Here is a 27,825-nt window from a genome sequence, read left to right on the forward strand (position 1 = left end):
AAGTGTCGACTGCGTAGTGGAGGAACGGCACCTAAACCAAGGGACGGTCGTTAAATGGTCAGCCGTGCACCGGGCTCGGCAGGCAGGGCTAGCGACTAGCGACGCGGGAAGTACGGTGGATAACGAGAGGTCCGAAGCCGCCATGCGGGGCTCTGGCCATTATTGTCCGACCAGCAGGGTGTCTCAACAGCTGACGGTCCATTTGAATAGGTAATTTTCTGGTCCTGGGTGTCCTGCTTTCCACTGTACTCGTGATAAGGCAAGGCACCCTCGCCTGGTGTCCCTGGTCCGGTGGTCAGTGATAACTGTCAGAATCAGGCACCGACCAGCGGTTGTCGTGGACTAGACTAGCGGCGCGGTCGATCGGCGAGTCCGTCGAGGGTGATAATCCGAATGTTTATTCAGTTGAGACAAATTACGTTTTATTGGCCTTTTCCTTTTTATTGTCCGGAGGGCTGGAGGGCTGGTGGCCTCCGGGGGGTGTGTCGCTCTGAATCGCTTGAAAATAGAGCGCGCCCGGTGAATGGCGATAGGCAGCGTGATGGTTAGAAGTGGTGCTAAGCGCGGGATTGTTATTGTTTTTCTTTCACAGAAATGGCAATGAGCGTAGGCAATACATCCGTTTGGCAGTGTTTGAAACTTGAGCTCCCTCCTTGATGTCCATTGTTCGGTGGCAGCCGAAGAACTTGGATCATATTTCCAACAGGAACAGACACTCGGTGCTGTCTGTAATGGAGTTCCTAAAATCACCAGGAACAGGCGGAAAATCATTAGGTGATAACAAGCCACCCAGGGCTCCAATGGTCATGACTTTATGATCATTTGGAAGCGCCCCTCAACTGTGTTCTCCCTGGGTCCGGTAATGGAAGACCGGAACGCAGACGCCACCTCGTGTACTCGTCAATTGATTACGACCCGTTTCCACCATGGATCCCGGACTCGTTTCGCATCGTTTCGACATCGATCGACATTTTCCATCAAATAAAGTATCCCATCTGACCGAAATCCTAATCCTTTCCCATTCAACGCCAAAAACCCCTGGCTGCAGGTTCAAAACCGGGAGACACCGGGAACAGAACCATCCATTCATTCCGGGAGTCCCGGGAGGTAATCTTGTTGTACGCCTGTCATTTGTGTCTCGTACCGGTACCTCCTGCAATTCGCAATCCAGTTCGCCTTGTCCGCGTCCCGGAATCGGCTATCATTCTCATGTTTGACCACATGATCCGATGCAAGCACACGGGATCCCGACCCGGAACGGGCGATGCAACTCAGCATGTAAGAGCGCCGGCCGCTACAGACATCCAATCGTCCCTTAGCTCAATGCTAAGCTCATCGTGTAGGATTGCATGATGCTACTGCTGCTGCTGCTGCTGCTGCTGCTGCTGCTACGTCCTCTAAAAAGCATCGTCCTGGTCAACACCAATATGGCGATGCACACCGGGGTTCACCTACATGGGACCCGTGAATGTGCGTCGAGACTTGCTCGTGGACAAAGCAAATCGAATCGAATAGACCACCGGACACCGGTCGGTTTTAGCTGGATTGAATCGAGTTAGCCAGCCAGGCTAGCTTACCGAGCGCCGTGCGATGCTGGCAAAGGGCCGTACGCCACCGCATCGCACGATTGGCCATTCGATTGATCCCTTCCACCGCTTGTTCCGTTGAAGAGTGACAGGAAGAGAACGGACTGGATGGCAATCGAAGCAAAAAAGTGTCCCCGTTTGAGTTTCCTTTTTTTCTCTCTCTCTCCCGGTTGGCTTCCCGTGCGGCCAGTTTGGCAGATCATTAGAACAAGAGGCTTTTGCTACCGGCGGGGCTCCAGGTGAACCGAACGGAACCGATGGCACTCACCGAACAGGAACACGTCGAATTCGTGATCCAATACTGGGGAGGAGGATCTGCATTTGACACAATTCAAATTGAGTTCGGCTGCTGCTGGTGCTCGGTCTCGGTATTATCGGGCACTTGGTCGACCCAATTCGATCGGTACACGGGAATGGGCCACATCGTATGGCCACCCGACACCAGACCAAAGCGGAGTTTGACTGGTTGGTTCGTTTGCTGTAAGCCAAAAATGGACGGTTATCCATAAATCGATAAAATTTCAAAGCGACAGAGAGCCATGGGGTGCTGATCGACGTCATTGACGTCGAGTTATTGGTGGTGGTGGTGCGTCGGTGCGTGGTTATGCCTGCGCTTGTCGTTGATTGATTGTCATAAATAATTGTACCACCAGCTGGGCCTAGGGTACGAATTCGGCGGTCCCCTTTCGCTGTCCGACAATTTGTGTACCACACGAGGGGCCAGCAATGGCATCGTCACCATCACCACCACCATCATCATCATCATCATCATCATCGAGCGAAATGCTAGAAAGGTCAGTCCGGGCTCTCTTCCAGTGCATCCTTCGTCGACGTGGGATTGACGTTGTCTTTTGAATTATAAATGTCATTCCATGTGTGTTTCTGGCCAACTGAGTGAGTGTAACTGGACGGCAATATTGGTGATGGCTAGCGTATGGGAAAACGACAGTCGTGGCTGTTCGTGGAAATACTACAACGGAACCTCAACTAAAGTAGAAGTGCGAGGCGCTAAAAAGGGGGTTTTTGAAAATGGAAAACTTTTTTCTCTCACCAGCGAACGCCAACGACGACGACGACGGTCTGACGAGGGACACGCATTTTTGTCGGTACCTTACCCGGCCTTTCTCTTCTCAACATTCCATCCAATTGTATCGTGAATGACATTCGCGAGAATTGGTATTCAGTTGCTTCTGCAAGCTTCAATTCGGTTTGCTATCCGGCTCATAAGCAACGAGATCATAATCGAGATCAACAACCAGTCGCCTCCTCTGTCGAACCACGTCACTGTGCCACCATTAAGGTCAAACGCAGCGAAAGCAGCAATCGTACCAAGCCCCAGAAGCCAATAGCTGATTGAATTTGCAATCAAAATAAACTCCCACAGCAAGTAAGAGAAGGGGGGGGGGGGGGGGCGGAGGGGGACAAGGAGGCCAAACCGATCTGACCGACCGAATCGTTCCCTCAAGCTCCATTCCCTGGCCCACGGTCAAACGAAATGTTTTGATTCGCCGCAACACAGCCACCCGACATCCGGCCGGCCAACTGTCAAAGCAAATGTCGATTAATGTCGTTAGCACCACGGCACTCCAGCGCGCTGGTTCTCTCTCTCTCTCACCGTTCGCTTGCTCGTCTCGCCCCAAGCTACGCCAGTCGGATGTGACGCTTTGCCGGGTCTTGGTTCCGGCCCTGGACCCTGCTGGTAGCTGACCGTAGCTGGCCGTCTGATAGGGCGGCGTTTGATGAATGGTGCCTGATTACTGGTGTTCACCTCCACGCAGGCAGTGCTGTGGGGGGTGTGGGTGACCGGATGGCCGGAAAAACCGGAAGGCTGGACCGTGGTGCGTGCAACAATCTGCCCCTTTGGCCGATTGCAGGTACGACGAGACCGTTTGGCTGCTTACAGTGGGGAGATCGTACCAGGGATGCGATGGTTGTGTTATCGCACCTCGCCTGTTGTAGCATTGATTTATATGTGCATGTGTCTTATGCTGGGATGGTCCGAGGCGACTGATGGCCGATCGGATTGGTGGTATTGCATGTTTTGTCGCCGATAAATACCGATGTGGCTTGATGGTTAACGGATGGTTATCAATCGAGTTTGTTTACTGTGTAAACCATTTTCAAGAATTCAATTAAGTTTTACCATTGGATCTGTCGTTTCATTCGATGGAAAAGGAAAGTCTTAAGCCGGCGATACATGTTGCGTAAACTCTCATATAAACTCAGAATGTAATGCCAAAAAGTTTACGCTTCGTGTGGCAGGCATAATCGCATAAAAGTTTATACCGAAACGTCAAATGCAATTACATTCGGGCACCTGCAATTACACTATGCTATTACATCAATTACATGTGTTTCTGGCCACAAAAAACATAAATCGACGAGATAAGTTGATTTCTGAACATCTTTTTATATATTTTAAGATGTTTTTACTGTATATTAGTGATTGTAGAACATTCAATTCTTTATAACGCTACGCTTCATGCTGGTGCTGTGTTTACGCTTGCTTTTACGCTCGGATTTACGCTTCGCGGGCCTATAATCTTTTTGACATAAGTATAATCTTTTTGGCATTACACTCTGAGTTTATACGAGAGTTTACGCTTCGTGTATTCCTACCTTTATAGATGGATGCAATTGTTACCGTGAAGTGCTATTAAAAGAAAGCATCCTTGAATAACTTTCGGGTTTTAGTGAAGTAAAATAATAATTGTGTAAATATTTTGATTGTACTGCAATCTTTCACAAATCCCGGTCGGATAGAAGGTCTCATCCACATGTAAAAATATAAATTATACCTTTAAATATATCATTTAACTTTATATCAACTTTAACGCTAAGTCGACAGCAGTTTACAGTTAATGAAACATGCGTCTAGTGTCGATATCGAATACATGTTACCATAATTTCTATAAAATATTTCTATTTTATGTGATTTAATACTGATGATGATAGAACTCCAATTTTCTAGGAAGTAAATCTCTATTATCTTTCACCATTTTGACACAAACAAAATGGGCTTACGACGTTGCACACCAACGCCGGACGAAAATAGAACGAAACATTTGATTTTATCGATAGCGTCCATCCAGCGACCTGACCAGAGCAGGCCAGGCCGTTCCATCCATCCATCCATCCGCACTTCGCTTTTACAAACATTTTTGACAAGTTGACCATCGTCACCGTCACCGCCATTCGGCTCACCCGTTCCTGTTCGCGCTGCGTGGGAATATTGATGTTCCAAATCTGTTTTTCCCTCTCCGCGCTTTTCCCTTCGCACAACCGTCCTGCTGCTCGCTCGTTGATGTTGTTGTTGTGGTTCAAGCTAAACATCATACCGCACCGCACCATCCGAATCCCCGAGGAGAAGGGACGGTGGCTCGACAGAAGGAGGTCGTGTTGTCGCATATTAGCGCGACAGTGAAAATTTATGGCTTCCAGACACCCGCGCGTAGCCGCGCCTGGTACTCGGAATCGATCGATCGATTGGCTGGATCGACGACCAACCGGGCGCACCGATGGTCAATGAATAATTCCATCGTTCGCAACTCACCACCCACCGGTCCAGAGGAGAGTCCTGGGCGATGGTCCAGCTGAAGGGTCATGACCGAGGTAGCCCGTCGATGCTGACCACCGCTCACCACCACCACCGTGCTGTTACAGTTTAAAAAATGGGGGAGCAAAACAAACTTCTCCGCCTCATCAATGTTGCAAACCATTTGGGATTCATGGTAGCGACCGACCACGGTATGGCCTCGTGCACGCGCTCTACGACAACAACAATGACAAGCAGCAGCACCAGTAGCGGCAACAGTGGCTACAGCAGCAATGAATTCCAAAATATGACAAATTTTCCATTCCCCTTCTTCCGGGACCCGGGCCACTCTGTCAAACTCGATTCCCTTTGCATATCGGTCCACTTGGTCGCGTTGGGCGCAGAGGCGTAGAGATTGTAGGAAACTCGGTCAGCGGTTCCTCGAATTGAACGGTCGGTCGGTTGAAAAGCAGAATGGAGCGAACGCTGTTGCGAACCGTTGAATGGTGTCGTTATAAATTTGCCATCCATTTAATGATGGCCTCTAATATATTGATTGGTCATATTTTGCAGGAGGATTTTATCCTCTGCCGGGTTGGGTTCGCTGAACCAGGGATCACGGGTTTTTGCGAACCGGGAAGAGGGATGTTTGATCGAACAGGGTTCGGCGAGCGTAACCTTTTCTAGGTGCAGGATTCGAAGTTTTGGGAAATGAAAGGACAGTAACAACAGTAACAAGCAGAGAAACAGAGGCCATTTAGGATCCCAAAATCCACCGTTCTTTTTGTATCGGAGGTCCTAGAGAGTGTATTTCAAACCTTTTGCAAGCAAGTTATTGAAATGGAAGTTTTTGTTGGTTATTCAGTTTGATTTGAAAAGCATATTCGATAGAAGAGAATTTCATTTTTAAACAGAAAAAAAACCACATGCTGGATGTAAAATACTGACATCATTGGTCGCGTTGTGAGGTTGTATCGGAAGCTAAGCATTAAGATATGTGGAAACATCATCTGACAAATCATATCAAAGCATTAGGTTATTGTAATGCCAACACAAAAAAAGCCTGTTTTAAAGATAAGGCTTGGACGAAACGTGACGGACGCTTGCCGATTTAAGATGAAATTTACGTATAGAACTGTGTAGCTGACATAACAAAGTATTTGCTGCTGTGTACAGTAACTCCTGACTATAATCACAAAACAACACAATGGATTTAAACATGTAACAAGGAAAATTGACTAACTGTTTGGTTTTTTAGTGCTTTTAAACGTATCATTAGACAATTATAAATTATAAAATTTAAGAAGAGCGTCAAAGCGATTCTAGCGTGCCCCTGGCAGACATGAAATGATCAGTTAGTCGCTAAAGTAGCCAAATAAAGAAGTCACAAATTGTGATTCAGTGTATCCGATTCATAATGGGATTCTAAATAAATCAAACATTAGCATGAATTAAACGTACCAATTCTGTACCTTCTTCAAACTTTTGAGTAGACTTTCTATGAAATACGTCAAACTCCTTCTGGATTCACTGGCGGAGAAGTAACTCACTTATAAAACGAATTCTACGCCTGCGTGTGGCTTTGATTGATCATTGGAACTTCAAACGCAATGCAAGAGCCGGCATTAACCGCGAAACCCGTGCTCATTTCTTTAAAGCAAGCAACGGGTTGGATTGTTCCGTCGCATAATTTTCGCTTTAAACCACCCCAACCATTACCTCAATGGACTCCCCTTTTTTTATTCGCTTGAAAGCTCAAGTGATGCCAAACGGGGTCCTGCACTGTAAAGGATCAAACAAAGTATGGCCATTCCATTGTGGCCGCCCATTCACCGCCGGTGACCGCACTGGCAGAAAGGTTGATGCCAGCCAGCCAGCCAGCCAACGAGTCAGCCAAAATCCCATCAACAAACATAACTCGTTTCTTATGGTCGAAGGAGAAAAATATGTTTCATAATGAAATAAAAGCCTCGGGCGGGTCTGACCACTTTGCCCGACCGACTCCAAATCCCCCATTGTAGTCCCGCGCGAGGTAGTGTTTGAGATTTTGATTTTTCCCCGGCGCTTCGGATTTCGCCCTGGCCTGAACCCTGAATCCCACAAATCCACCGGCCTTCTCTGGCCAAGGTCCGGGGGGGGGCGTCCGCCAACAACCGAAAAACACAAAAAGAGGGATTCCTCCCCGTTCTGTTCCCTGGCAGCGTTCCCGGGGGAGGCCCTGAACCTGAAAGGAAGAAGGAACGGTTGCTCCATAAACAAACACACCAACCGTGGTGGTGGTGGTGGTGGCAAGGGTGATAAGGGACCAGAAAAAAAGGGATAAATCAATTTGTATTTTATTTTTCCCCACAGAATGCTCCCACTATCCTTTGCCACCCTTCCCCTGCCGGCGAGACAAACGAAATCATTCCGGAGGCTAACCTTGGGCTCCCCGTGGAAGTGAATCGAGAGGAAAGGAGCTCCAGTACAAATTAGCTTTTCCTGGGAAAATGGACGAAACGGGCCCCATTCATGCAATCTTTCAGGCCCATTGCTGACCTCCATTCCCCCTCCCCCTTTAAGTGGCCTATTCTTTTCGTTCGTTGGTTCCATTCTGTGGATCATTTCCACATAGTTATGGCTCCCCCCGGGGGTGGGTGGTACCGGGCCGGACCGGACCGTCCGAGGGAAAACGGTACCGAGGACGATGCAGATCCATCATGTGGATCCCAGTGCGTATTTTGCGGGAGGGCATGGTGCTTACCTGGTGAGGCTACCTCGCAGGGCAGTGTGATGGTGTCGCCGACGGCAAACTTGAACGCTTCCGATCTGGAGATGAACAGTGGTTCCGCTTTGTTGAGTATTTGACTAGCTGCTTCACCTGCAGACAGCAAAAAAAGAAAAGAAAAGAAAAGATGAAAAACGGAATTGGAAAGTTAGAAAGCAAATATTTAAATGAAATTCCGTTCCGATCATACAGTTCAGTCCAGTCCAGTTCAGGTCGTCGTTTCGTTTCGTTCGAGAGCTCGTCGTCAGTCCAGCACCTCAAGGAGCAAAGCGAAACTCGGGAAATCCGTTTCTCGGGCTTTTTTTTCCATTTCCTTTTTTTCCCTCAGGCCTGGCTAGGGCTTTGATGGTGGCCAGTCTGCTGGTCGACGATCTTTCGCTGGTCGTTCGCGTGAATAATGTATATACATTTTTAATTGGTAATATAAGAACCAATGAATAGCCGGCAATTGTGCTGCGAGCAATCTCTTCCCTATTATGCTTTTTTGCCCTGCTCTTTGCCGCCCCGGCGCTTCCTAACCACACCACCACCACCACCACTCGTACCCGTGCTTGCCTTTCCTTGACATTAATAGTTTTTCCGATGATGAAACGCCACTAGGCGGCCATTCGGGCCGGCCATTGTGGCTATCGAGACCAAGCGAAGAGATTGCACGAGCGATGGATAGGGTAGCTGGGCCGGTAACGACGGTCACCGGTCGACAGAAGGAAGCAAAACTTTTTTGCTCGCTTGCCCTCGCACTCCTCGGTCGAGTCCGAGCACGTTTTTCGCTTCGCCTTCCGGCCAAAGCTAGTCTTCGGGCTAGTTGCGCCACTCTGTTGGCCAGGACTCACGGGCTACGGTGCATAATAGATGGCACTTGGTGGAAATTATTCAACGGAGCGCACTAAGCGGGGATAAGTTTTGCCTCTCATATTAATTGGGTGGCCTCACATTGCACAGCTGATTGGATCGGAGACCATGGTGCCGGCCACTGGGCTGGCAGTGGCCCGTCAGGCTCCACCCTTCGACCACAAACCAGCAACTTGCTGCTGCTGCTGCTACTACCACGGCTGCCGTCCACTACCATGAAGTTCTTTCTGGTACGTCCTAGCTCCTTCGCTGATACGCTTTCGCTGGAGCGAAAGTTCTCAACCACCGAATGGGGGGCGGGAAGGGGGGAGCCCAGCAGTGAGCGCATGCTTCGCTGCATCCTTAATGTCCTTCACGCAAACTTGGGGTGATTGCTGTCCACTCGTGCAAGCAGGTCGAGTGGGACGATGCAACTAATCTTCAAGATTTCTTGTGAAACAAAAGTCGAAGATTGGCCAGCGTTGCTACACAGGGCACTGAGCACCGGCCACGGAACCGAGCTTTAATTACTTGGCCAGCCAACCATGATAAGACGACATGACAGACGACAGTGGCCGCTTCTGCATTTCGTATTTCGATGGTAAGACTTATAGCATTGTAAACAATTTTAAAACTCGACGGTAATGACTGTCTGTCAAATATGATTTCACAATTTGCTATCAAATATAAAATGTACTTCTCGTGGAGAAAATAAATAAAAAAAAGGAAAGGAAAAAACAAATGTCCGTATCCGCATTCCAAAGAATTAAATAAATAAAAATTAATCAACGCTATCAGAAACACAATCGGAACAGAAAACATTTTTTCAACATTTCATCACTCACCACATAATGGAGTTTTAGATCCCCCCGGTTATTTTGCCAATTAAATTTCTAAGCCCATACAACCACATTATTTTGGTTAATTTGTGCGCAAGATGACATTCGATATCAATCAAATCCCGAAGTTTTTCTTAATTCTACTTTAAATAAAAAGTCACTTAACAATTGTTTCCTATGCTTTTTCTATTTAAAAATTATCCAAAACTATTACAGCACAAAGAAACCCGTCCCAGGCGACTACAGAAACATGCATGGCGTACATTCGCCAATCAGCGTCTCAATATCGATTACAAAAATTTGCCAAGTGCGCCGACCATACCCCATTGTGACGCACCAAAACCACGTGAAAAGCAACATCTGGAAGCGCAAAATTTCACTTTCACCAATGAGTCTCGCAAAACGCCGAATCCAGCTGGCCCCGAAGCGCCAGCTCCACATCCAGCGCTGAATCATAAAATCACTCCGTAGCATGTTTCTGGCCCGGCCAAGCCCCAGGTCCCCGGTTCCTGTTGCGTGCAATCGATAAACTCTCCTCCCGCGGCAAGGGCCCCATAAAAACGGGGCAGCCAAAAACACCTTCATCATCATGCTTTTCGATTTCCCTCAACAATCCCCCCCGTCCGCACACCGGTGCTTTGAGTCCCAAAAAATGATTTATTTTGCCCAGCCCGTTCGTGAAGACGTTGGCCGCAACCTCGAGGCTAATGCTTTCACTTTAGCTTCCGACGCTAGCTCCGGTTACCGGAGCGCTCCCCATATCAAACGCGCCCGCATGGAGGGGAACGCTGACGGCAGACCGCTCACTAACGCTACACGGCACTAGACACACTAACCACCGTGTCTCGCGTACACGGTGATGGTTGCAAAAGTTAATGAAGCGAATCACGGAGCCGACGACGGTGGTTCAGTGATGAAGAAGAAGAAGGCCTGCGATCCGGTACTATGCTGGCCCGGAGGCCACCTGAAGGTGGCTTGAAATTAGAAGCAGAAGGTTTTGCGGACGGGTGCTCAACAGAGCGAGAACGAGAGTGCGCGCGTGAGGTGTAAGTGAGTGTTAAACGGTTTTGCCTTCAGGCGAATAAGCCTCTGTGCGCCGTGTGTCAGCGCGCTTCGTCTTCGTCTTACCGGCCGGCGCTATATGGTATCCGTTTCCGTTTCGCTTCTGGTCCGAGGGTAAGCATAAGCAACTACAGGCCACCTGAAGCCCCCGTGTCCTCCGGTGTCTCTCTGTCGGTCTATCGGTTTAAGTGAAGGAACGAATTAGCTGTATTATTCTCAGCTCATTGCCACGACACAAGTGCGAACGAGAGTGCGATCGTTTGCTGCTTGTGCAAACGCTTAACTGCAATTGAAACAGATTCTAGATTCGGCGACTTTTAATGAACGTTTTAAGTATCTTCGAACAGAGAAAGGTTTAGCTTTTGTTTAGTTAAATTTACTAAAGAAGGAACAAGGTAACTGAACCGCTCCTGTGACTCGTATCGCCTGATGACGTGTGACATGTTAATGAAACTCCTTCCTTTCCCTTCATACAATCCTCGACCACGGCGAGGAGACTGATTGAAATCGTGATCATTATGTGCAACTCGCTCGGTGTACCATCCTTCACCGCCAGAAGCAAACTGCTCGTCAACCATCAACCTCACCAGGAAGCGCGCGGTCTCTCGCTGTGCACTGGCCCAACTTCCAAACTCCAGGCGATGCCAGAGTGAAGATAAATCTATTTATAAATGGTTTTAGCGAAAGGATTTAGGGCGAGCAGCAACGTGCAGCGAGCGCAAAAGGTAAATGGGACGCCATCGCAAGTGGTTTCTGACGGCAGGCAAGGAGTGGAACGAAACAGCTGCTACCGTCTCCGAGGCCGAGACCGAGGGCTCGCTTTGGAGGAAAGACACATCATCCCGTTTTCCCGGGGTAAAGTCACCTCACACCAACACACATACCCACGCCCACGAGTGTCGGTGGAAGGCTTATAATTGTGTTTGCCGTCCTTGACAGGTGGAGTTTTCCACTCGGCTAGCTTCGGTGTTGCTGGTGCTGCTGCTGCTGCCAGAGAGGCTGTGGCCTGTCTGCTGGCGGCACATGAGCCTTTGGCACAAGCTGTTCTATCCGCACACACAAATTCACACGCAAGCACACATACGATACACTTTCAGCAGGTGTAGTATGCAGCTTGCGGTGAAAGAGGCTCCGTTGGGAGCGTCGTTACCGTATGACTGCGCCAGACGTGGCTACGACGCGGCGCAGTTAACGCATAACTGGCTTTCCGGGCGCCAGTGGGGATGGGAGGCTTTCGGCGCCTCGACATTAACCAAAGGTCCCTCGTCAACCCCTCTCGTCCTGGTTTGTCGTTAAGCTTATCATTCGGAAGAGCAAACATTGCTTAATCACGGAAATGGCCGTAGCGTACCGGGCGGGCGTAGAGAATATTAAGATCTCGGTGGGTGGTGCTCCGACTTAAATGAAAGACGCACCGGCTAGAGTGGGGATGATGGTATTGGGTGGGGATGGTGCAAGAGTAAATGGAATTTAAAGATGATAAATCGAGATCATTCTTTCGCTCCATTAGGGTACCAGCAAGTGGCGGTTGCTTTCGAGTAGCACTTGATCTCTGCTTGATGCAAAAGTAAATAAGTATTACGGTTCGTACGTTTGTGGTTGCGGTAATGAATTCTGCAAACGATGCATCATGAAACGAGTGGAGAGCATCAGATTTCTAACAGAACAGGATTAGAAGGATCATTGCTTCGAACAAAGAGTTTCATTGAATCAACTAATTAATTGGTATTTTTTTCTGCATGCCTTGGGTTCAGTGCATACAATAATGTTAGTTATAATAATTCTTAACCCCTAAATGGAGTAAATAAGACTTCTAGTTAGTAGTGACTAAAGGAAAACGAGACACTAAAACAGAAACCGTATACAACATGCCTTAAAAACTACGGCTGGGTAAAATGATCCGTGTATCATTGTTTATCACGTTTCAGTTGCATTTGGCTAACCGTCAGCAGTTGAGAGAAAAAAACATGTATAAAGCCAACGGATTCCCCTTTTTGATTCATTATGGTTCCAAGAAATGCAAGTGAAATCCACAGTGATGGCCATCGTGCTATTGAGCATCTTCTTTTTTATTTAATAAAGGATTATTCACTTTGAAATTCGAGGAAACTTTATAATGCCCTTCGATATCCGTTTTCCAAATCCATTTACATCAAAAGTGAATTGTTCGGTGGAAAGGGCGCCCCCGGTATAGACAATTAAAAATACTTGTTAGCAACCACCAACGAATTAAACGTAACCTCGGAAACCAAAGGTGAATGATGCTATCAGCATCGAAACCGATCATTAACAGAATCATTAAATGTGCAGTATTTTTTTCTCTCAAAATTGGGTACTTATCGAGAATCCGCTTATCCGCTTATCGTCAACTTCAATTTAAAGCTCGTTTTAGGTTCCACTGCTTAGTTTTTTTATAGATTTGACTGAAACATACCTTTCACAGGAATGTGAAGCATCAAAGAAAAATTGTGATTATTGTCTCGCATTACATTGCGAGAGTTTTCAAATTATTTAATCGGCAGCACGGAAATGTTACAGGCTCAGCATTGTGCCCTATGCCTCCATAACAAAATGCAGCTTTCATTCAGCGGCATTAATCAATGCCATCTAAAATGCATCTAATTTGTTATCATTTGAACATAAATTCAGTAAGCAGCCCAGCACTCTGTGTACACATATTTGGCGACCAGTATTGGACGTTCATTTTTTCATCAAAAAAGAAAGGAAAAGGTCGATTTGCCCCAAAAACCGGATTTTTCTCATATGATGAATGGCGACCACAACGACGACGACGACGAAGGAAGGAAATCACGCTCCTTCTTCTTCCACACACTTTTCCTCTTCCTGTTCTTCCGCTGCCCATCGCTCATATACTGCCGTTCGCTTTCACCGTTTTCCGTTTGATTAGAAAAGAGTTGGTTTTGCGCTGGTCCATCGCCCCCGGGGGGCACGAGGGGCCAAGGTGCTCAGGCCGCTGGCCGCTTTCATCACAATCATGATGGGAATTCCGTCTGCATCAGGGCCGCACGCCCTATGCTGACCTTTGCTGGGGCCCATCAACCATCATCATCATCCTCCTCCCGCAAAACCCCAAACCCGATGTACGCCGACAGCATGTGAAATGAGTGTAATAAAATTGTCCGATCCTTTCAGTGCCGGAGCCAATGCTGAAGCAACCAAGGGAGCGAGCAAGTCCCTCCGGGCTTTCCGATGGTTTAAGTGCGTCTCACACGAGGCGAAGGATTGTGGCTTCTCCCGGCAAATGAGCCACGGAAAATGTGAAATCGTTTTCACCTCCCAGCCCTGGGTGGTGTCTGTTTTGTGCCTTTTCGGCTTCTTCGCTTCGCTCTTCGGCCCACCACTTGGGAGTACGGAGGATCTTTGCTTATTTTTCACATTCTCCAATACCATCATCGTCCCTTGGGCGATAGTCACCATTCACTCACGCTTACTCACTACTCATTCCGAAGACGATGAATACATTTGCCTTTTCCGACGATCGACATCTTCGCCCAAGTTCCATATGGTTGCTCGGATCGGTCTTGAAAGAAGCGCCCAAAACACCAGATTTCCGTTCGTCTTTCGTTTTCTTCTCTCGAGCGAAGGGCGCACTTTTACTAATTTGCCGAACGGTGGGAAAAGGGCACCTCATCTCATTCTCTCCCCCATTTCCATGGGTCCATTTTTGGGGGGGCGGGGTGGAGTGAACCGGATCCCTATCATGCCATACCGATCGCCCGGTGTTTGTTCGCATCAAGCGCCCATCGTGTGCTGCGAGCGCCATAATCATTGGGCCTTAATTGTAATCGTTTAAGGGAGAAAAACGTTAACAATCTTGTACGAGCAGCCGACCCCCCGACACGGCTCAGGCGAAATTATGCAAACTCCCTTAACACACACATACCAGGCTTATGCTTTGGTGTGCCGAGGTGCCGAGCGCTGGCACTAGCAGATGGAGTTTTCCGTTTTTTTTGTTGCTTTTTGGGAGATTTTAGCAGGAATAATACCAACCGATAGCTTCCAACTGCTTTGGCAATAGCAGCTGCGTACGCTGGCAGACGTTGAACATTTGTAGCAAGAGGATCGTTGGTTTCGAACCGTTTTAAAAGCTGGCAGAATAAGACAGGAAAACCCGTTTGTGGAGAGCGTTTACGGTGGGCACAATTGGAAAGAAATCAGCAGAAAGCGATTCCGAAACAACATGTTGCATGGTTTTCCACTCCCCCTTTCCCACCCCCCAAAAACCTCGGAAGACAATCGGCGATGGCGTCGATGGCGGCGTAGTCCCAGGACGCATTATAATGATAATGATGTGGGTCTCCTTTTGCCTTCCTCGTTGCGGTGGTCGAGCGCACCCTTCGATTTGGCATGGCGTGCTTTGGTTTGCGTTAGCGACACGCGAAACTTAATGAATTCTTAAGGCAAGAACGGCCGAGGGTTGCTTTGACCTTGTGACAGGCGTGACTCTTTAATGGAAACGATATGGCCAAGGAGATCAAGGGAAAATATGCCAATGAATAGCGCCCTAGGAGCGGCTGTTGGCCCCTAATTGCCTTCGAGTGGCATCATCGTGCCTGTTGAGGCCGCGAACTCAAAGTCAGGCCCTGTAATGGCCAGCAGGCTACCAAAAACCTAGAGAGCTAACCGTGACCTCATGCAATTTGCAAGCGAGAGATGTTCCTCGTAAACCATCACCAGGCATGCTGTCATGCTCGTTGGTTGTGCTAATGCTCGCGCACCAGACCGAGAAGGACTCGGTCGGTACCGTGGACCGACTGGTTGGATCGGTCAAATTGAATCAGAGCAAGAATTATGAAAATTTTAGCGGGAAAACCGCTTACCACGGTGACGGTGCCGCTGCAATTAAGATAAAAGCGCCACAATCCACGGGTGGCTCGGGGGAGAATAGAGTGCTGTTTTCGTGTCACCCACCCCCCTGGCCCTCCCATGTGGCCACTCGTAATGGGTGCGCATCTAATTGCATTAATCCGGGTCGGTTTGCGCTACCGATTATCGGCCATCCGGACCAGTGGCCACGCCAGCGTCTCTCTGTGTGTGGTGCTGTTGTGGGATTGCCTGATGTGCTGCTTCGTCTCTTGTGTCTGCCTTTAAAGCGTGCCACGTGTGACAGACACACGATGACGACGCACCAGCTTTGTTTTTGGGGTGGTGGGGAACGCTTGGAACGCTCTCACGGGAACGTGACTCACTTACGGAGCGGAAAAGTTTCACAAAACAGGAGGGGAAGGAGAAAAAAAAACAAACAAACCAAAAAAAGCGAACACCAACAAAGTCAAGATTTTATGAGCAACAACAGCGAGTGAAGGAAAAAATAAAAAAGGACTTTGGAAAAAATACAGCGAAGAAGAAAAAGAAACATAAAATGAAGACCCGGAGAGCGGAGCGACAGCAGCAGCAATAGGGAAGGGGAACTGTCAAAGAGGCGCATCCTGGTCCTGGCGTGACGGGCGAGCGCCGTGTCAACGATAAATCAGCCCGTAAACGGGAGTGGCAAGTGGGAAGGGGAACCCACGGAAAAACCCTGCTACCACCCATCCCACCCCCTTGCACCCTGGGGACTCGATCTGGTACGTGATGGTGTCGTCACACCGGTAGCACACAGCATCAGCAGCAGCAGCTAGGATTCCGCAAAATGTGGTTATCGTTCACAAAGTTTAATTATCTCATAAATTCAACGTTATAATAATAATAAGAGCAAAAAAAGAAGAAGAAGGAGAAAGAGAGATGAAGCAATATGCTCGCTCGCTGCAACGTTCTTAGCATCTACCACCCCCCGGGGAGGGGGTTTTTTGGGGGTGGTTCCACTCGCTCAAAGCGATTTTTTTGCCCCCGCGACAGGGGACGACCCCTTAAACGAGCGGAGCATATTTTTGTGTGATGCTTGTGATGGGCTCCTTCAACCACCCCCCGATTTCCGCTGTTTGTCACGGAATGGAACGGAATGGAACGGTTTTCTTAACGCCACCAGGTACACCACCACCGCTCGCTGTCTCTCTCTCTCTTTCTGTCTCGAGGGATAACCGCCCCCGGAGCTCGGTGACCGTAATGATAGGTTGCGGGGCCTACTGTCGCACCTTGCCTTGTGTATCCATTCCACCCACCCATTCCCTGTCGCCCGTGGGGGGTGCTGGTAGGTAAGTATGAATGGCCTAACTTCATTATGGTTTAAATCTTCCTTTTTCGAGCCGGAGGCAACCAGACAAGGCCGGAAACCTCTCTATCCAGATGGAAAACGACAGCCGAAAATGGTCGTACTTTTCATGGTGGTGCCAGTCCAGTAAAGCCGGAGAGTTATGACGGAGACAAGCAGATTCAGTGCATCCGTGAGTTTTGGGACACGTGTGCCTAACACACGGGGAGATGAGCAGGTGAGTAAATGTTTTAAGCATTACGCGGTGTGTTTGTACTTGGAATAATAAGAATTATCGTGGTATTAGTTTTTCATAACACAGAGAGAAAGAGAAATAGAGGCAATGGGTTTAAATGGGTTCAGCTATGTTGCTTCTCCTCATTAGTTTTTGTAGCATTGCTGAACTTGGGACTTAACGTTATTGCGACAGTATTTTACTATAATTTGTTGCAGGTGCATATCGACCTGCTTTATTGTGTTTGTTTTTGTTTCCTATCCTGTTTAAATGCCATTCATCGGCGCGTGTTGATTGAAAAACCTTTAATCTTCCTCTTCATTTAATCCAGGGAGTTACAAAGCAGCAAAGATTAGAGAGGAAATCCGTACCCCCAACATTTTGAACATTTGCGGTAGTTTGTGGTGGTGATAAACAGCTTACCGGGGGCGGGGGGGGGACGTTTACACTCCAGAACTTTTCCACTAAGCCGATGTGGATTTTTGTAATAAAATTGCTTTGAAAAAACGACCGAGCAGCAACATTCCAGAGAACCTCTATCCCGGTAAATTAAAGTCATCCCGCAGCTAAGCTCCCTTTGGTGCTGAAAACGAACATCATCGCTGCGGTCATAATGCGGATACTGACAGAATTGAAACCCGAAATGACCTTCTGCGACGTATTTGTCTTTGGTGTGTGAGAGAGAGAGAGAGAGAGAGAGAGAGAGAGAGAGAGAGAGAGAGAGAGAGAGAGAGAAAGAGACAGAGAGAGAGAGGAGCAGTTCAGACTAATCATGAACTTTGTATGAGCAGCATGCAAACACACCACTAAGAGAGCACTACTTAAGACAAGCAAAGGCGATTAAGCTTCAAACTCTGTTTACACGCCCTAGCACTGCAGCTGCAAAGGGGAGGGTTCTCCTCAGCTCAGCTCATCTCGCAAAGGACACAGAGATCGATTTCAATTGCCCCAATCGGAGGCTCAATTTCAGACCAGAAGAAGACGTAGAGAGAGAGAGAGAGAGAGAGAGAGGGTTGACCAGATTCGGGCCACGGGATCCGGTTGCCAGGGTGAACAAACAAGTGGATCGGACATGGAGCTTATTTTCGTTTCGGCTTCGTCGACCGTTGGCTCATTTAGTTCCAACTTCCGAGACCCAAAACATAGTTCGATCAGTTCCGACTGACAACAGCAACTCCGGAGGGGGTTGGGTTGCAATCCAAGGGTCGGAAAGCTTAGCAACGTTGCCGCACTGGTCCTTTATTGGTATTGGCAGACATTCCATTCCATTCCACATTCCATACAGCTTCCGCCTTCCTGTTGTTGTCCTGGTTTTGCGTGCATCCCAGGAAGTTCGCTTGTTGCTAGTACCAGGACGCTGTCCCTCCCTGTACCGTCTTGGGGGTGGTGTATGCTTTTCGCAAGCTCCCACTTCCCTCAGTCGAAAGTTTTGCTCCGCTGAACAAGGAGGCATCATGGAAACAACATCGAAACCACCGCCCCAGCAGCAGTAAGGGCAAAATCGACGTCGCAACGGAAACATGGAAAACTCGGCACTACTCGGAATAACTACTTTTGTAGCCTTGTTTTCTGGTCAGAAGCCCGTGGCTGCTGCTGCTGCTACTGCTAGCCGGCATCCTGCTGGTCAAGTAGTGAAGAGCCACTAGCAGAAAATTACCTCCTCGTCCTCGTCCTCCCCGCTGCAGCCTCAGATGAGGTCCATTTTTCAAAGCAACGCCCCAAAAACCGAAATGCCTTCCTCACTGGCAGGAACATCCAGAAGGAACGAAAGCAAATAGCGTTCAGTCTTCCTCAGGACCCCTTTTGCGCCACGTGCCTTCTCGCGTTTAGGAATGGAAAACGTCCTCGACGTCGTCGTCGTCGTCGTCTGCCGAGCCCGCATTCTGGTGCCGCAGCGACTTCAACTCATGCGTGGGATTTACGGAAGCTACCGCAACCGAACCGAACCCGTTTATAGGGGCGAGCAGGCGAAGAATTGATATTGGTTCTGTCAAATCATCCTCCGGCTTTTCTCCGGTAAACTGCCGCCGCTCTAGGGCTGGGGTTCCGGGTTTTATGGCGCCGTAGGACGCCATAAAGGGGGGCGGGGGGGTTGCCACGAACGACAACGATTGGAACGGTATTGGGCCCCTGTTTTTGGGGCTCTTGGACTTGGAAGTAGAACAACTCGCTCGCCGATGATGATGATGACAACGATGCGTATGCGATCCTGGGGTTTCCTGGGAAAGAAAGGTCCCCGCCCTCTAGAATGTCTCTTGGTTTCGTGTTGGCGACAGAACGACACATTCCTCGGCTGCTTCAAGGATGGTGCTCAGGGACTGTAAAATTGATTATTATAATCCACAGCGAACGGAGGCGAAGGCATAGAAGATGTCCAGCGCACCGCTCGTGGGCGAATTGGAGGATTAAGAGATAAGCGAGCATTCGACATATCGAGTCGAGTGCTGCCACAGGACTTTGATGCGACAGATCGTCGGATGTTAAGAGTCCGCAACGAGTTGGGTTAATCCATCAAAATGGCCACCGATTTGGGAGAGGACACTACGGAACGAAGGTCGAGCAAACAGCAACCGCAACTAGCTCTGCAATCAACACCATTTCACTTTATTTGTCGTTCATTAAGGTAAAGCCGCGTTGCGATCGGAAAATTGATGATAAGACCTCTCTCTCTCTCTGTGGATGAGAGATCCGCACTTCACAACACTCCGTGCTCACAGACCACTCCCCCCCACGGTCGTGCAATCAATTCCGCTCTGCGTCGCGCGCATGCAGTAGCATAATTAGCGACACTCGGGCGTGATTCGGGTCATGAATTTCAACGAGCCCATTCATTATTCATTATTTATCACTCATAACATTCGTCCACCCACACCACCAGCTCCGTTTTTGAGCTGCGCGGCAGCAACCAATGCAAATTACTTAATTTTCTCCACCACAACGACTCCCGCCATGGCCAGGCATGGTGCGTCAATTTGCCCGAACCGTCATGAGGCTCCGGGTTGCAGTCAGAGAGGAGAAGGGGGCGATGAAAAGAAGAGGAAAAAAAACGTCAAAAAACCTGTAGCAAGACAATTGTCAACCCAGCCACGGCCTACTAGCCTCTTGGGCGCGTTGACGAACGGTTTCGCTCTCTCTCGGTGGCCCCCCTCCTGGGGGAAACGCTATCGGACGGGGAACGCTCGCCGACGTAGAGTAGACTAATTTTAATCTCTGGCTACCTCTGGCGCCCTTCATGGCACCGGTCGGCCCCATCGACGGGGCTCGGGTGCGAAATCTTGTTACGCTTTAATTGAATTAAAATATTCAAATGAAGCTACCACTTTTTTAAACACACTCACTCACATGTGTGTGGCCATGTGCCGTGAGTATGCCGTCTATGCAAATTTACCGGAGCATTCGCGGTTTGTTTGACGAGAGACGCGGCGGAGCGTATTTGCCGAGTGGAGGGTGAAGCCCAAGGGATCCCCCACCGGGGGACTTTGGGGCGTGAAGGCGTTCTGTACCACCCCCATAGGCCTACCATGCCGGCATGTGCTTTCGCTGCGCTGTTCTTTGTTTGCGCACGGTGTTTTCACATTCTTTGCTTCCCGGGTCTCCGTCTGCCCGGTCCCTTTATTACCCCTTTTTTTCGTTCACTCTGATGAGACTGATGGATTTCCACGGGCATCATGTATAATCCACTGACAGGGCGAAGGGATGAGACGTGCTACGTGTTTTTGGATGGATGTTGCTGGCGTTTCAAATAAGATTGCGTTTAAATTGCGACAAAAGGTAAAACGGGCTGTCATAAATTTATGAATAACAATCCATCCAATGAAGGCCGTACAATGCGTTGCTAGATCCTGTCAACCATATGTTTGGCAGTGTATGCAATGGAGAGAGCAGGGACCGGGTTTTTCTTGGGCAGCTGAACACGATTATTATTAAAAGAATAACGGATAACACAATTTTAATTAAAGATAACAAGCTGTCGTTGGCTTAGCATTAGCTGTCATATCAAGATTTTTACCATTAAATTACTTTATTGTTTAACGGGATTGAACTACTGAAAGGTTGCAGAGCAATGCAATAAGTATGTGATTGCTTCGCTCGTATATGAACCCATTTTCAATGAATATCCGTCTTTACACTTCGCAGTAAATGCTCCAGTTGTGTATCAACACCTTAATTACCACTAAGCGGTTGCAAGGTCACGCACACTTCGTACGAAAAGGCCCTGGAGTTGGTGCGTTGGTGAAATAAAAGCAGCTTTTTTTTTATTTTAGTTGGTATCTTACGGACGGAGCCGTATATATTAGATGGATAGAGGAAGATAGAGTACAATCAGTAGAGGGAACAAAAAGCAGCTTTATGCTTTAAGCTTTTTTCAGCTTAAAATGTTTAATTGTGGGCTGGGTTTGTTGGAACGCAATTAACTATTCTCGCCTCCTTCGTAATACGGTAATTTTCAATTCTTTCGATGGAAAAATCTCAATTTGATAGATTTCAAGTGGAAACCCAGCATTCCTCTGAATCGATTTCCATTTAAGTTCGTTTGGCATACGATTGGATGGATCATTTTTTGTTACTGAATACATTCACCAAATTCCATGCTCTGCTGTAAGCCCTTTTGGAACGCTGAAAATTCCACAAAACCGAACCAACGAATTACCAGTAGTGTCGGTTTGGTAGCATTGAAATATTAATGCATTTCGCACCATTGTTGAAGATCCCCGCCCCCAACCAAGCGTTCGTCATATTCATCAACGGTCGAGCCAACCAACCAACTAGCCATGTTCAGGCATGGTTTCGGCTTGGTGTGAGCCATCCACGTGGCGATGGTGGGAATATTGATGGAAAATTCAATTTGCATTCCGCCACGATCCTTCCGAACAGTGGCAATGGCTGAAGCAGCTGCCATAGCAGTACAATTAAAATGCACCGATTCGGTCGATGACGGCTTGCAACGAAAGGAAACGGTGGATGATGAAAACAAACAGCATTTAAAACAAAAAAAAAACGGACGCGAAATGTTCACCCAAAAGCCAACAGCGGACGCGAACAGCCGCGACAGTAACGTCAGCAATAAATCATGCATATTCATGGTGTTTAATCAATTTATGATCCAACAGTCGCGCCCACGTGGCACGGTGACCACGTTGTGATAATTATAGTAATTAATATTGTTTTCATTTGCACTTGCTGGCCTGGTGACCGCGGCGTGACAACATGCTGCCCCGGGGTCCATTCAGGCAAGGCCACACACAAAAGAATGGAACTCATTTCCGGGATCAATGCGACAGGCGACTATGGGATATGCGGTTTCCGGCAGGAGGCTTCGATTCCGGTGCAGTCAAAAGTGCAATGAATCTGGGCACGGGAGCGGCTTAATGGTCGGACAGCTCTTTCGCACCAGCAGCAGCAATGGAACGCAAACACAAAAATCCGTCGTTCCAACCTCGACCTGTAAGTCCAGGTAATCCAAGGGACTCTGGTTTGGAGAGATCTTTAACGTCAAAAGAGAAGTTCCACAGACGAGCTTCAATGTCACTTCCGTCCGTACACTCGACACGTGTAGAACGGTGTTTGAGGAGGATGAAAACGTGTAAGGAAGGGACACACCAAGGCACACACAATTCTATTACCCAACCAAAGGCCGCACACAATCTCCAACAATTCAATTTCAAAACCAGAATCCTACCTCGAGCGAAAGGCAGAGTTAGAGTTCCACTAAAAGCTCCCCCCCCCCCCTCCCCCGTGGGAGTGAAGCTAACCTGACAACGATGGAGAAGAAGAGGAAGAAGCTACTCCACTTTCCTTCTGATAAGACGATGGACTCGAGGACAGTACTCTGGGGCTCCGTCGACACGCCACACGACTCCATCACTGGTGGGGAGGAAAACCCTTTGTAACCCATTTTCCAATTCCCTGATCCCCACCTCATCCCCCCCGGGGGCACCCTCCAATCCCTCTCCCAGCGAGTGTGACAGTACCGCAGTGCGAACAGTCGCGAGCAGCAAGAAGTCACTTTCCGTCCGCATTGGTTCGATTGCGGACAGAACTTGTCCCAGTCCTGCTCCCCGGGCTCTCTACATTCTGCTGATCGTGCTACATCGTCTGGCTGGGAACGCCGAAACGCCCGCAACGGTCCAACCGACACGTGGCAACCGAAATGAAACAAACTGGATAAAATCTTTCCCGACAAGCGGGCGCGCGCGCGCGCTCGTTCTGCAGCCCGTTTCCCATTGCTTCCATGCTCCTTCACTCTATCTACCTTTCGTCTTCGTTTTTCTCTTCGCTTATTGGCCACGACGAGGACGACGACTCGCAGAAACCGATCAACATATAAAAACATCAATTTTGATCAACTCTCGGTCTCGGCTCTCGTTTTCCATTTTCGCTCGGCGCGCCTACCTTGATCGTTGCTTCAACGTCACCGCTGCCATCAGCATCATCATCGTGGCCATCGAGCACCGGGCACCCCATGGCTACGTCAGCAGCAGCAGCAGCAGCAGCATCATCCTCTCTCTCTCTCTCTTTCTCTGCCTGATGCCCAAGACGCCGACTTTCTAGATTTTTGCCGCAATCATTTTCGCATCTTTGATTTTTCAATTCAATCTCCGAGCCACCACCCTCTCACTCTTCTTTTCTCTCTTTCTCCCTTATATTCTCTTTCTCTCTCTCCTTCTCGTGCTTCCCTTTCCCTCTTCTGCATTGCTGCTTGCTGGTACGGTTGGCATCGCGAAATAGATTGAATGTTTGCTTGCTCGAGCTTCTACGCGAGTGATCCTCCAGCGCCCGTTCAATCCGTTTTCCATCCCATTTTCTTACAATTGAGTGGATACTTGTACTTTTTTTTTAATATTGCTCCATTCCCAATCGGAAAACGGGTGAAAAGGAACGTTATGCAGCGTACCTGGAGGCTCTACTGCTGCTGCTGCTGCTGCTGCTGCTGCTGCTGCTGCTGCTGCTGCTACTCCTGCACAATGTTCAATTTATTAGCAGTTCAGCGGTCCGAGCGATACTAAGTTATTGGAAAAGCGGCATTTCCTTTGGCCGTTAGTTCACTGTCGAAATGCGAGTGCATTTGATGAGGAAGAGACCGAAGTAAGGGGGTCCCTTTCCCTGGTACTATTTGAAGTAGATAAGACTCTGCCCTGAACCTTCACTCCCCTTCGTTCGCCGGATGAATACTTTTTAATATCATTTTGTAAGGAAGTTGATCCCAAAGAGTTGAGTTGGCTGTTGAGCTCTACATAGAAACCGAGGGTAAGCCACGAGAGAAACACGGAAGTTCCCCAGTCGATCTGCATTCCCCGATGGAAAAGTTTCTCCGGAGATGATTGCTTGGCCCTGGAACGGGGAGTGACCGAGTAACTGTGATTGCTCGGAAGCGTCCACAGTTTAGCTCCCGGCGATACTGGCAGCAAGTTAACCTTGGACCTCGGTAGTCGTTTCGTTTCGAGGTTTGACGCTTCTTAAGTTGAGTTCATAAATACTTTCGATCAGTAACCCCACACCCATCGGTGCACGGGCGGTGGTATGCAGTAGCGAGGCTTTCCGGATCCGAAGCAAACGGTCACAACACACGCAAAAACACAGATACACACAAGAGGTCGTACACACAATCGGTACAAACTGCGATGGCGATGTATCGTCCGATCGTCGGCTTGTTAAAACTTTTCCAATATGAAAGACACGAGCGCTGTGGCGATGGTGGTGAATAAAGGGAAATAACACTTCTCGGAAGGCAAGTGGGAGGCGGTTGCGAATGGATTATGCTCCCGGATCCGTACACTAACCGTGATGCGTGAAAACGAGCCCCCGATAATGGCATCAATGATAGGAGGAAGTATCAAGTACCACTGGCCGAAAGTTTGGATCGTCTGCATGATTTCGCTTCTCCCTTTGACCCGCTCTCTCTCTCTCCTCGAAGGGCTACCGCTTGGCCAAAGTTTTCCCCACCATCCTGGGGAAAATTGCTAGCTCACTCGCTAACTCATCCACGCTAATTGTCCGGTTCCGCTCTGCAATGTGCCGATCGATCTGTGGCCGAGGAGATCGAAAAACGAATCCTCTTCGCGGAAAACAGTTTTTCTCATTCAGATGATATATCATCAGCGGCTTTTACGGGGAGGGGTGGATAAAGAAGAACTAATCAATTAAACGGATCGCCGATGGCCACGCGACGTTGAGCCGTAAGCAATTACGCACAGCGTGGCCTCTTTCGCTTTCTTGACGACGGATTTGAAGCATTAGCGAGCATGAGTGAGTGAGCCGCGGTCTTCCCCGAATGGTGGTGGACCATTTGAAGCGCGAAATGTTCACCACAAATTGCACCATTTGTCACCGACGGGCCACCGGAAGTTTCTCCGGTGGATGGCCTACACCGCTGCCGCTGCCACCACCACAGCCGCCACGGCCAAAAATCCTGATGTTCCTGATTTGATTGCGCAATTACGAATGAAAAATTTTATTTTCTCCCCGCCCTCCCGGTAAAGCTTTCCCGGACGACGACGACGACGTGGCATCTCACACAAGTCGGCCGCTGAGGCAGCGGAAAGTTTATTACATTTTCAGATTCATTATTGTCGTTTGGGCGGTGAGGCTGAAAATGGCAATGGCGTCGTGGCGTAAAACCGTTGTGACCGGGCGGCCAACGATGGCCAAGGAAGGCCGTGAACGGCCCCGAACTGGCCAACGAAAGTCCCGAACGCGAGAAAAATGGCATCACTCGCCACCTAGAGTGCCACGCCGGTTCTGTACAATCAATGCCGTGTTGTGCCATAACGCGATCGCCACCAAAAAAAGGAACCCCAGAAAGGGTTGGGGGTTTTTGGGGTGTAATTTTATTGTCATGTTTAATTTGAAACCAGCAGCACACTTTGGCGGGGCAATGGCGGACTAAAACTTTTCCCTCAATTGCTGCAGCAAAAAGGAACGGACCAAGAGAGAGAGAGAGAGAGAGAGCCCGCGGCATCCCCACGGGCACATTCTGATGCTGCTGCTGGTGTTGGTGCTGGTGCTAGAACCCCCAAAAAGGGGTTTGCCCATGATGGCAAGGAGAGCTGCGAATCGGTGCGAACGATTCACGATAATTGATAAACTAATTTATTTTCATTTGCTTAATGCTTAAGCAAGAGCTCCTTGCTTGCTCGGTCGTACCACTTTCGAAAAGGACTAACGCCACAAGAACCATGCGAAGAAGAAGAGACCCCGGGAAAGCGTTTTCTGGGTCGGCTGACAATCGTTTTACGATTATGCAACCTTTTCTCGTCCCCCTTTCCGGCGTCTTGGCCACGTACCCCGTTCTGGGGACTATTTTTCATTTTCCAGATAGTTATATCTATCCGCACAGCTCATAAATTACTTTCCGCTCGGCTGTCGCTCCCTCTGGCATCGCTTACCCGGGCCCCGGGCCATCGCGGCACAACATGCAACGAGCGAGCGTCGTGGCTCTGTTTACAAACTCCGGAACCACTCCGGTTGGTACCACAGGACGTTCGTTTGCTCTCTCTCTCTCTCTCTCTCTCTCTCTCTCTCTCTCTCTCTCTCTCTCTCTCTGTCTCTCTCCCTCTCCCTCTCCCTCTCCCTCTGTCTCTGTCTTTCTGCCCGGAAAAATGCATCACACTGATGGCTTTTCCTTGCATGCGCACTCTTTTCCCTCGTTCGACGCCGCCGTTGTTGCCACGAAGCGAATCGAGCATGATACGAACGCCATGGTGCATCCCCAAATATCTCACCCCACCTTACGGTGCTTGCGATGCATTTCGGTGGACATTCTTTCATTTGTCACAAGGAAAAGCGCAGTGAACGGAAGCGCTGGTAGCGGTGGCATGCGACCATTCGCTCCGAGCTTCGCTGGAATGCATCTTCAGGCTTCAAACAATGTCGAACTATCCACAGCGCCTTCTCGGTGAGGTTGCACGAAATTGGAGTAGAGACAAAGAGACAGCGAGCAAATGGAGAGAGGGAGAGCATAGAAATTGAATTACAGCAACTCCTTCCACTCCTGCTACCGGGTTTCTGGGCTCACGGACAAACAACAACATATTTACATACTGAATTTGATATTTTATGCAAATGCACGTGTGGTGCAGTGTGTGCATGGTGACCGACACGGCGTCGGATCATCCTTTCGGGCTCGTACGGTAGTCATCGCTGGACTGGGATCGTATGAACCGTATTTTCCATCGAAGGTCACAACCCCCACTGCTGGGCAAGGGAGTAAACGCATACCGTACTGCAGAAGCATCGTACGTTCTTCGAGAATGGAAAAAGGCATCAAAGTGAGAGCACGGTAGCTCATTTGCATATGATTGGAATACTTAGCTGCTTTGCCACGGATCGAACGAAAATCCCTCGCCGAAGAGCGTTATCCGGTTTTGGGTTTGGTCTTTCAAACAAATGCCACCCCTCAAACACCCACCCACTCACAGGCGGTCTGTTGATGAGGTGTCACGTCATAAATGATGCTTCTAGACAGAGCATTCCACACCACACCAGAGGTGAATACCAAGAAAGAAACGGATCTTCTCCCTCATTCCAAAACTCAAAAGCGAAGAATTTTCAATTCCACCACAAAAGGACCTCGGACTCGGTGCCGGCCCTTTCGCTGACCCCTGTGGCCCTGTGGCTGAGAACGATCCGGGACGGGAGGACGCGGACATTTGTGCGAGTTCATTGGCAGCAGCAGCAGCAGCACAGGCAGCAGTCGTTCGTTGTGCACGTGATTCGTGATAAATTGTGGAAATCACCGAAGCGAACGATCGAAGATTGATGTACTCACTGGCCATAGCGTTGTTGTTGTATGTGTATGTGTGTGTCCAGTGCCAGGGGA

At 48.9% G+C, this 27,825-nt stretch overlaps 1 protein-coding gene across 1 annotated transcript in view; it reads right to left on the reverse strand.

Annotated features, from left to right (window-relative positions):
* The window catches only part of LOC126571686 (neural cell adhesion molecule 2-like), a 99,471-nt gene that overhangs the window by 25,520 nt on the left and 46,126 nt on the right, over positions 1 to 27,825 (reverse strand). The window contains exon 3 of the mRNA XM_050230427.1: positions 7,865 to 7,981. Within this exon, the coding sequence (XP_050086384.1) occupies positions 7,865 to 7,981 (117 nt within the window). The remainder of the gene's footprint in view (positions 1 to 7,864; positions 7,982 to 27,825) is intronic.

This window comes from Anopheles aquasalis, chromosome 2 (assembly GCF_943734665.1).
Source record: "Anopheles aquasalis chromosome 2, idAnoAquaMG_Q_19, whole genome shotgun sequence".
NCBI classification, from domain to species: domain Eukaryota; kingdom Metazoa; phylum Arthropoda; class Insecta; order Diptera; family Culicidae; genus Anopheles; species Anopheles aquasalis.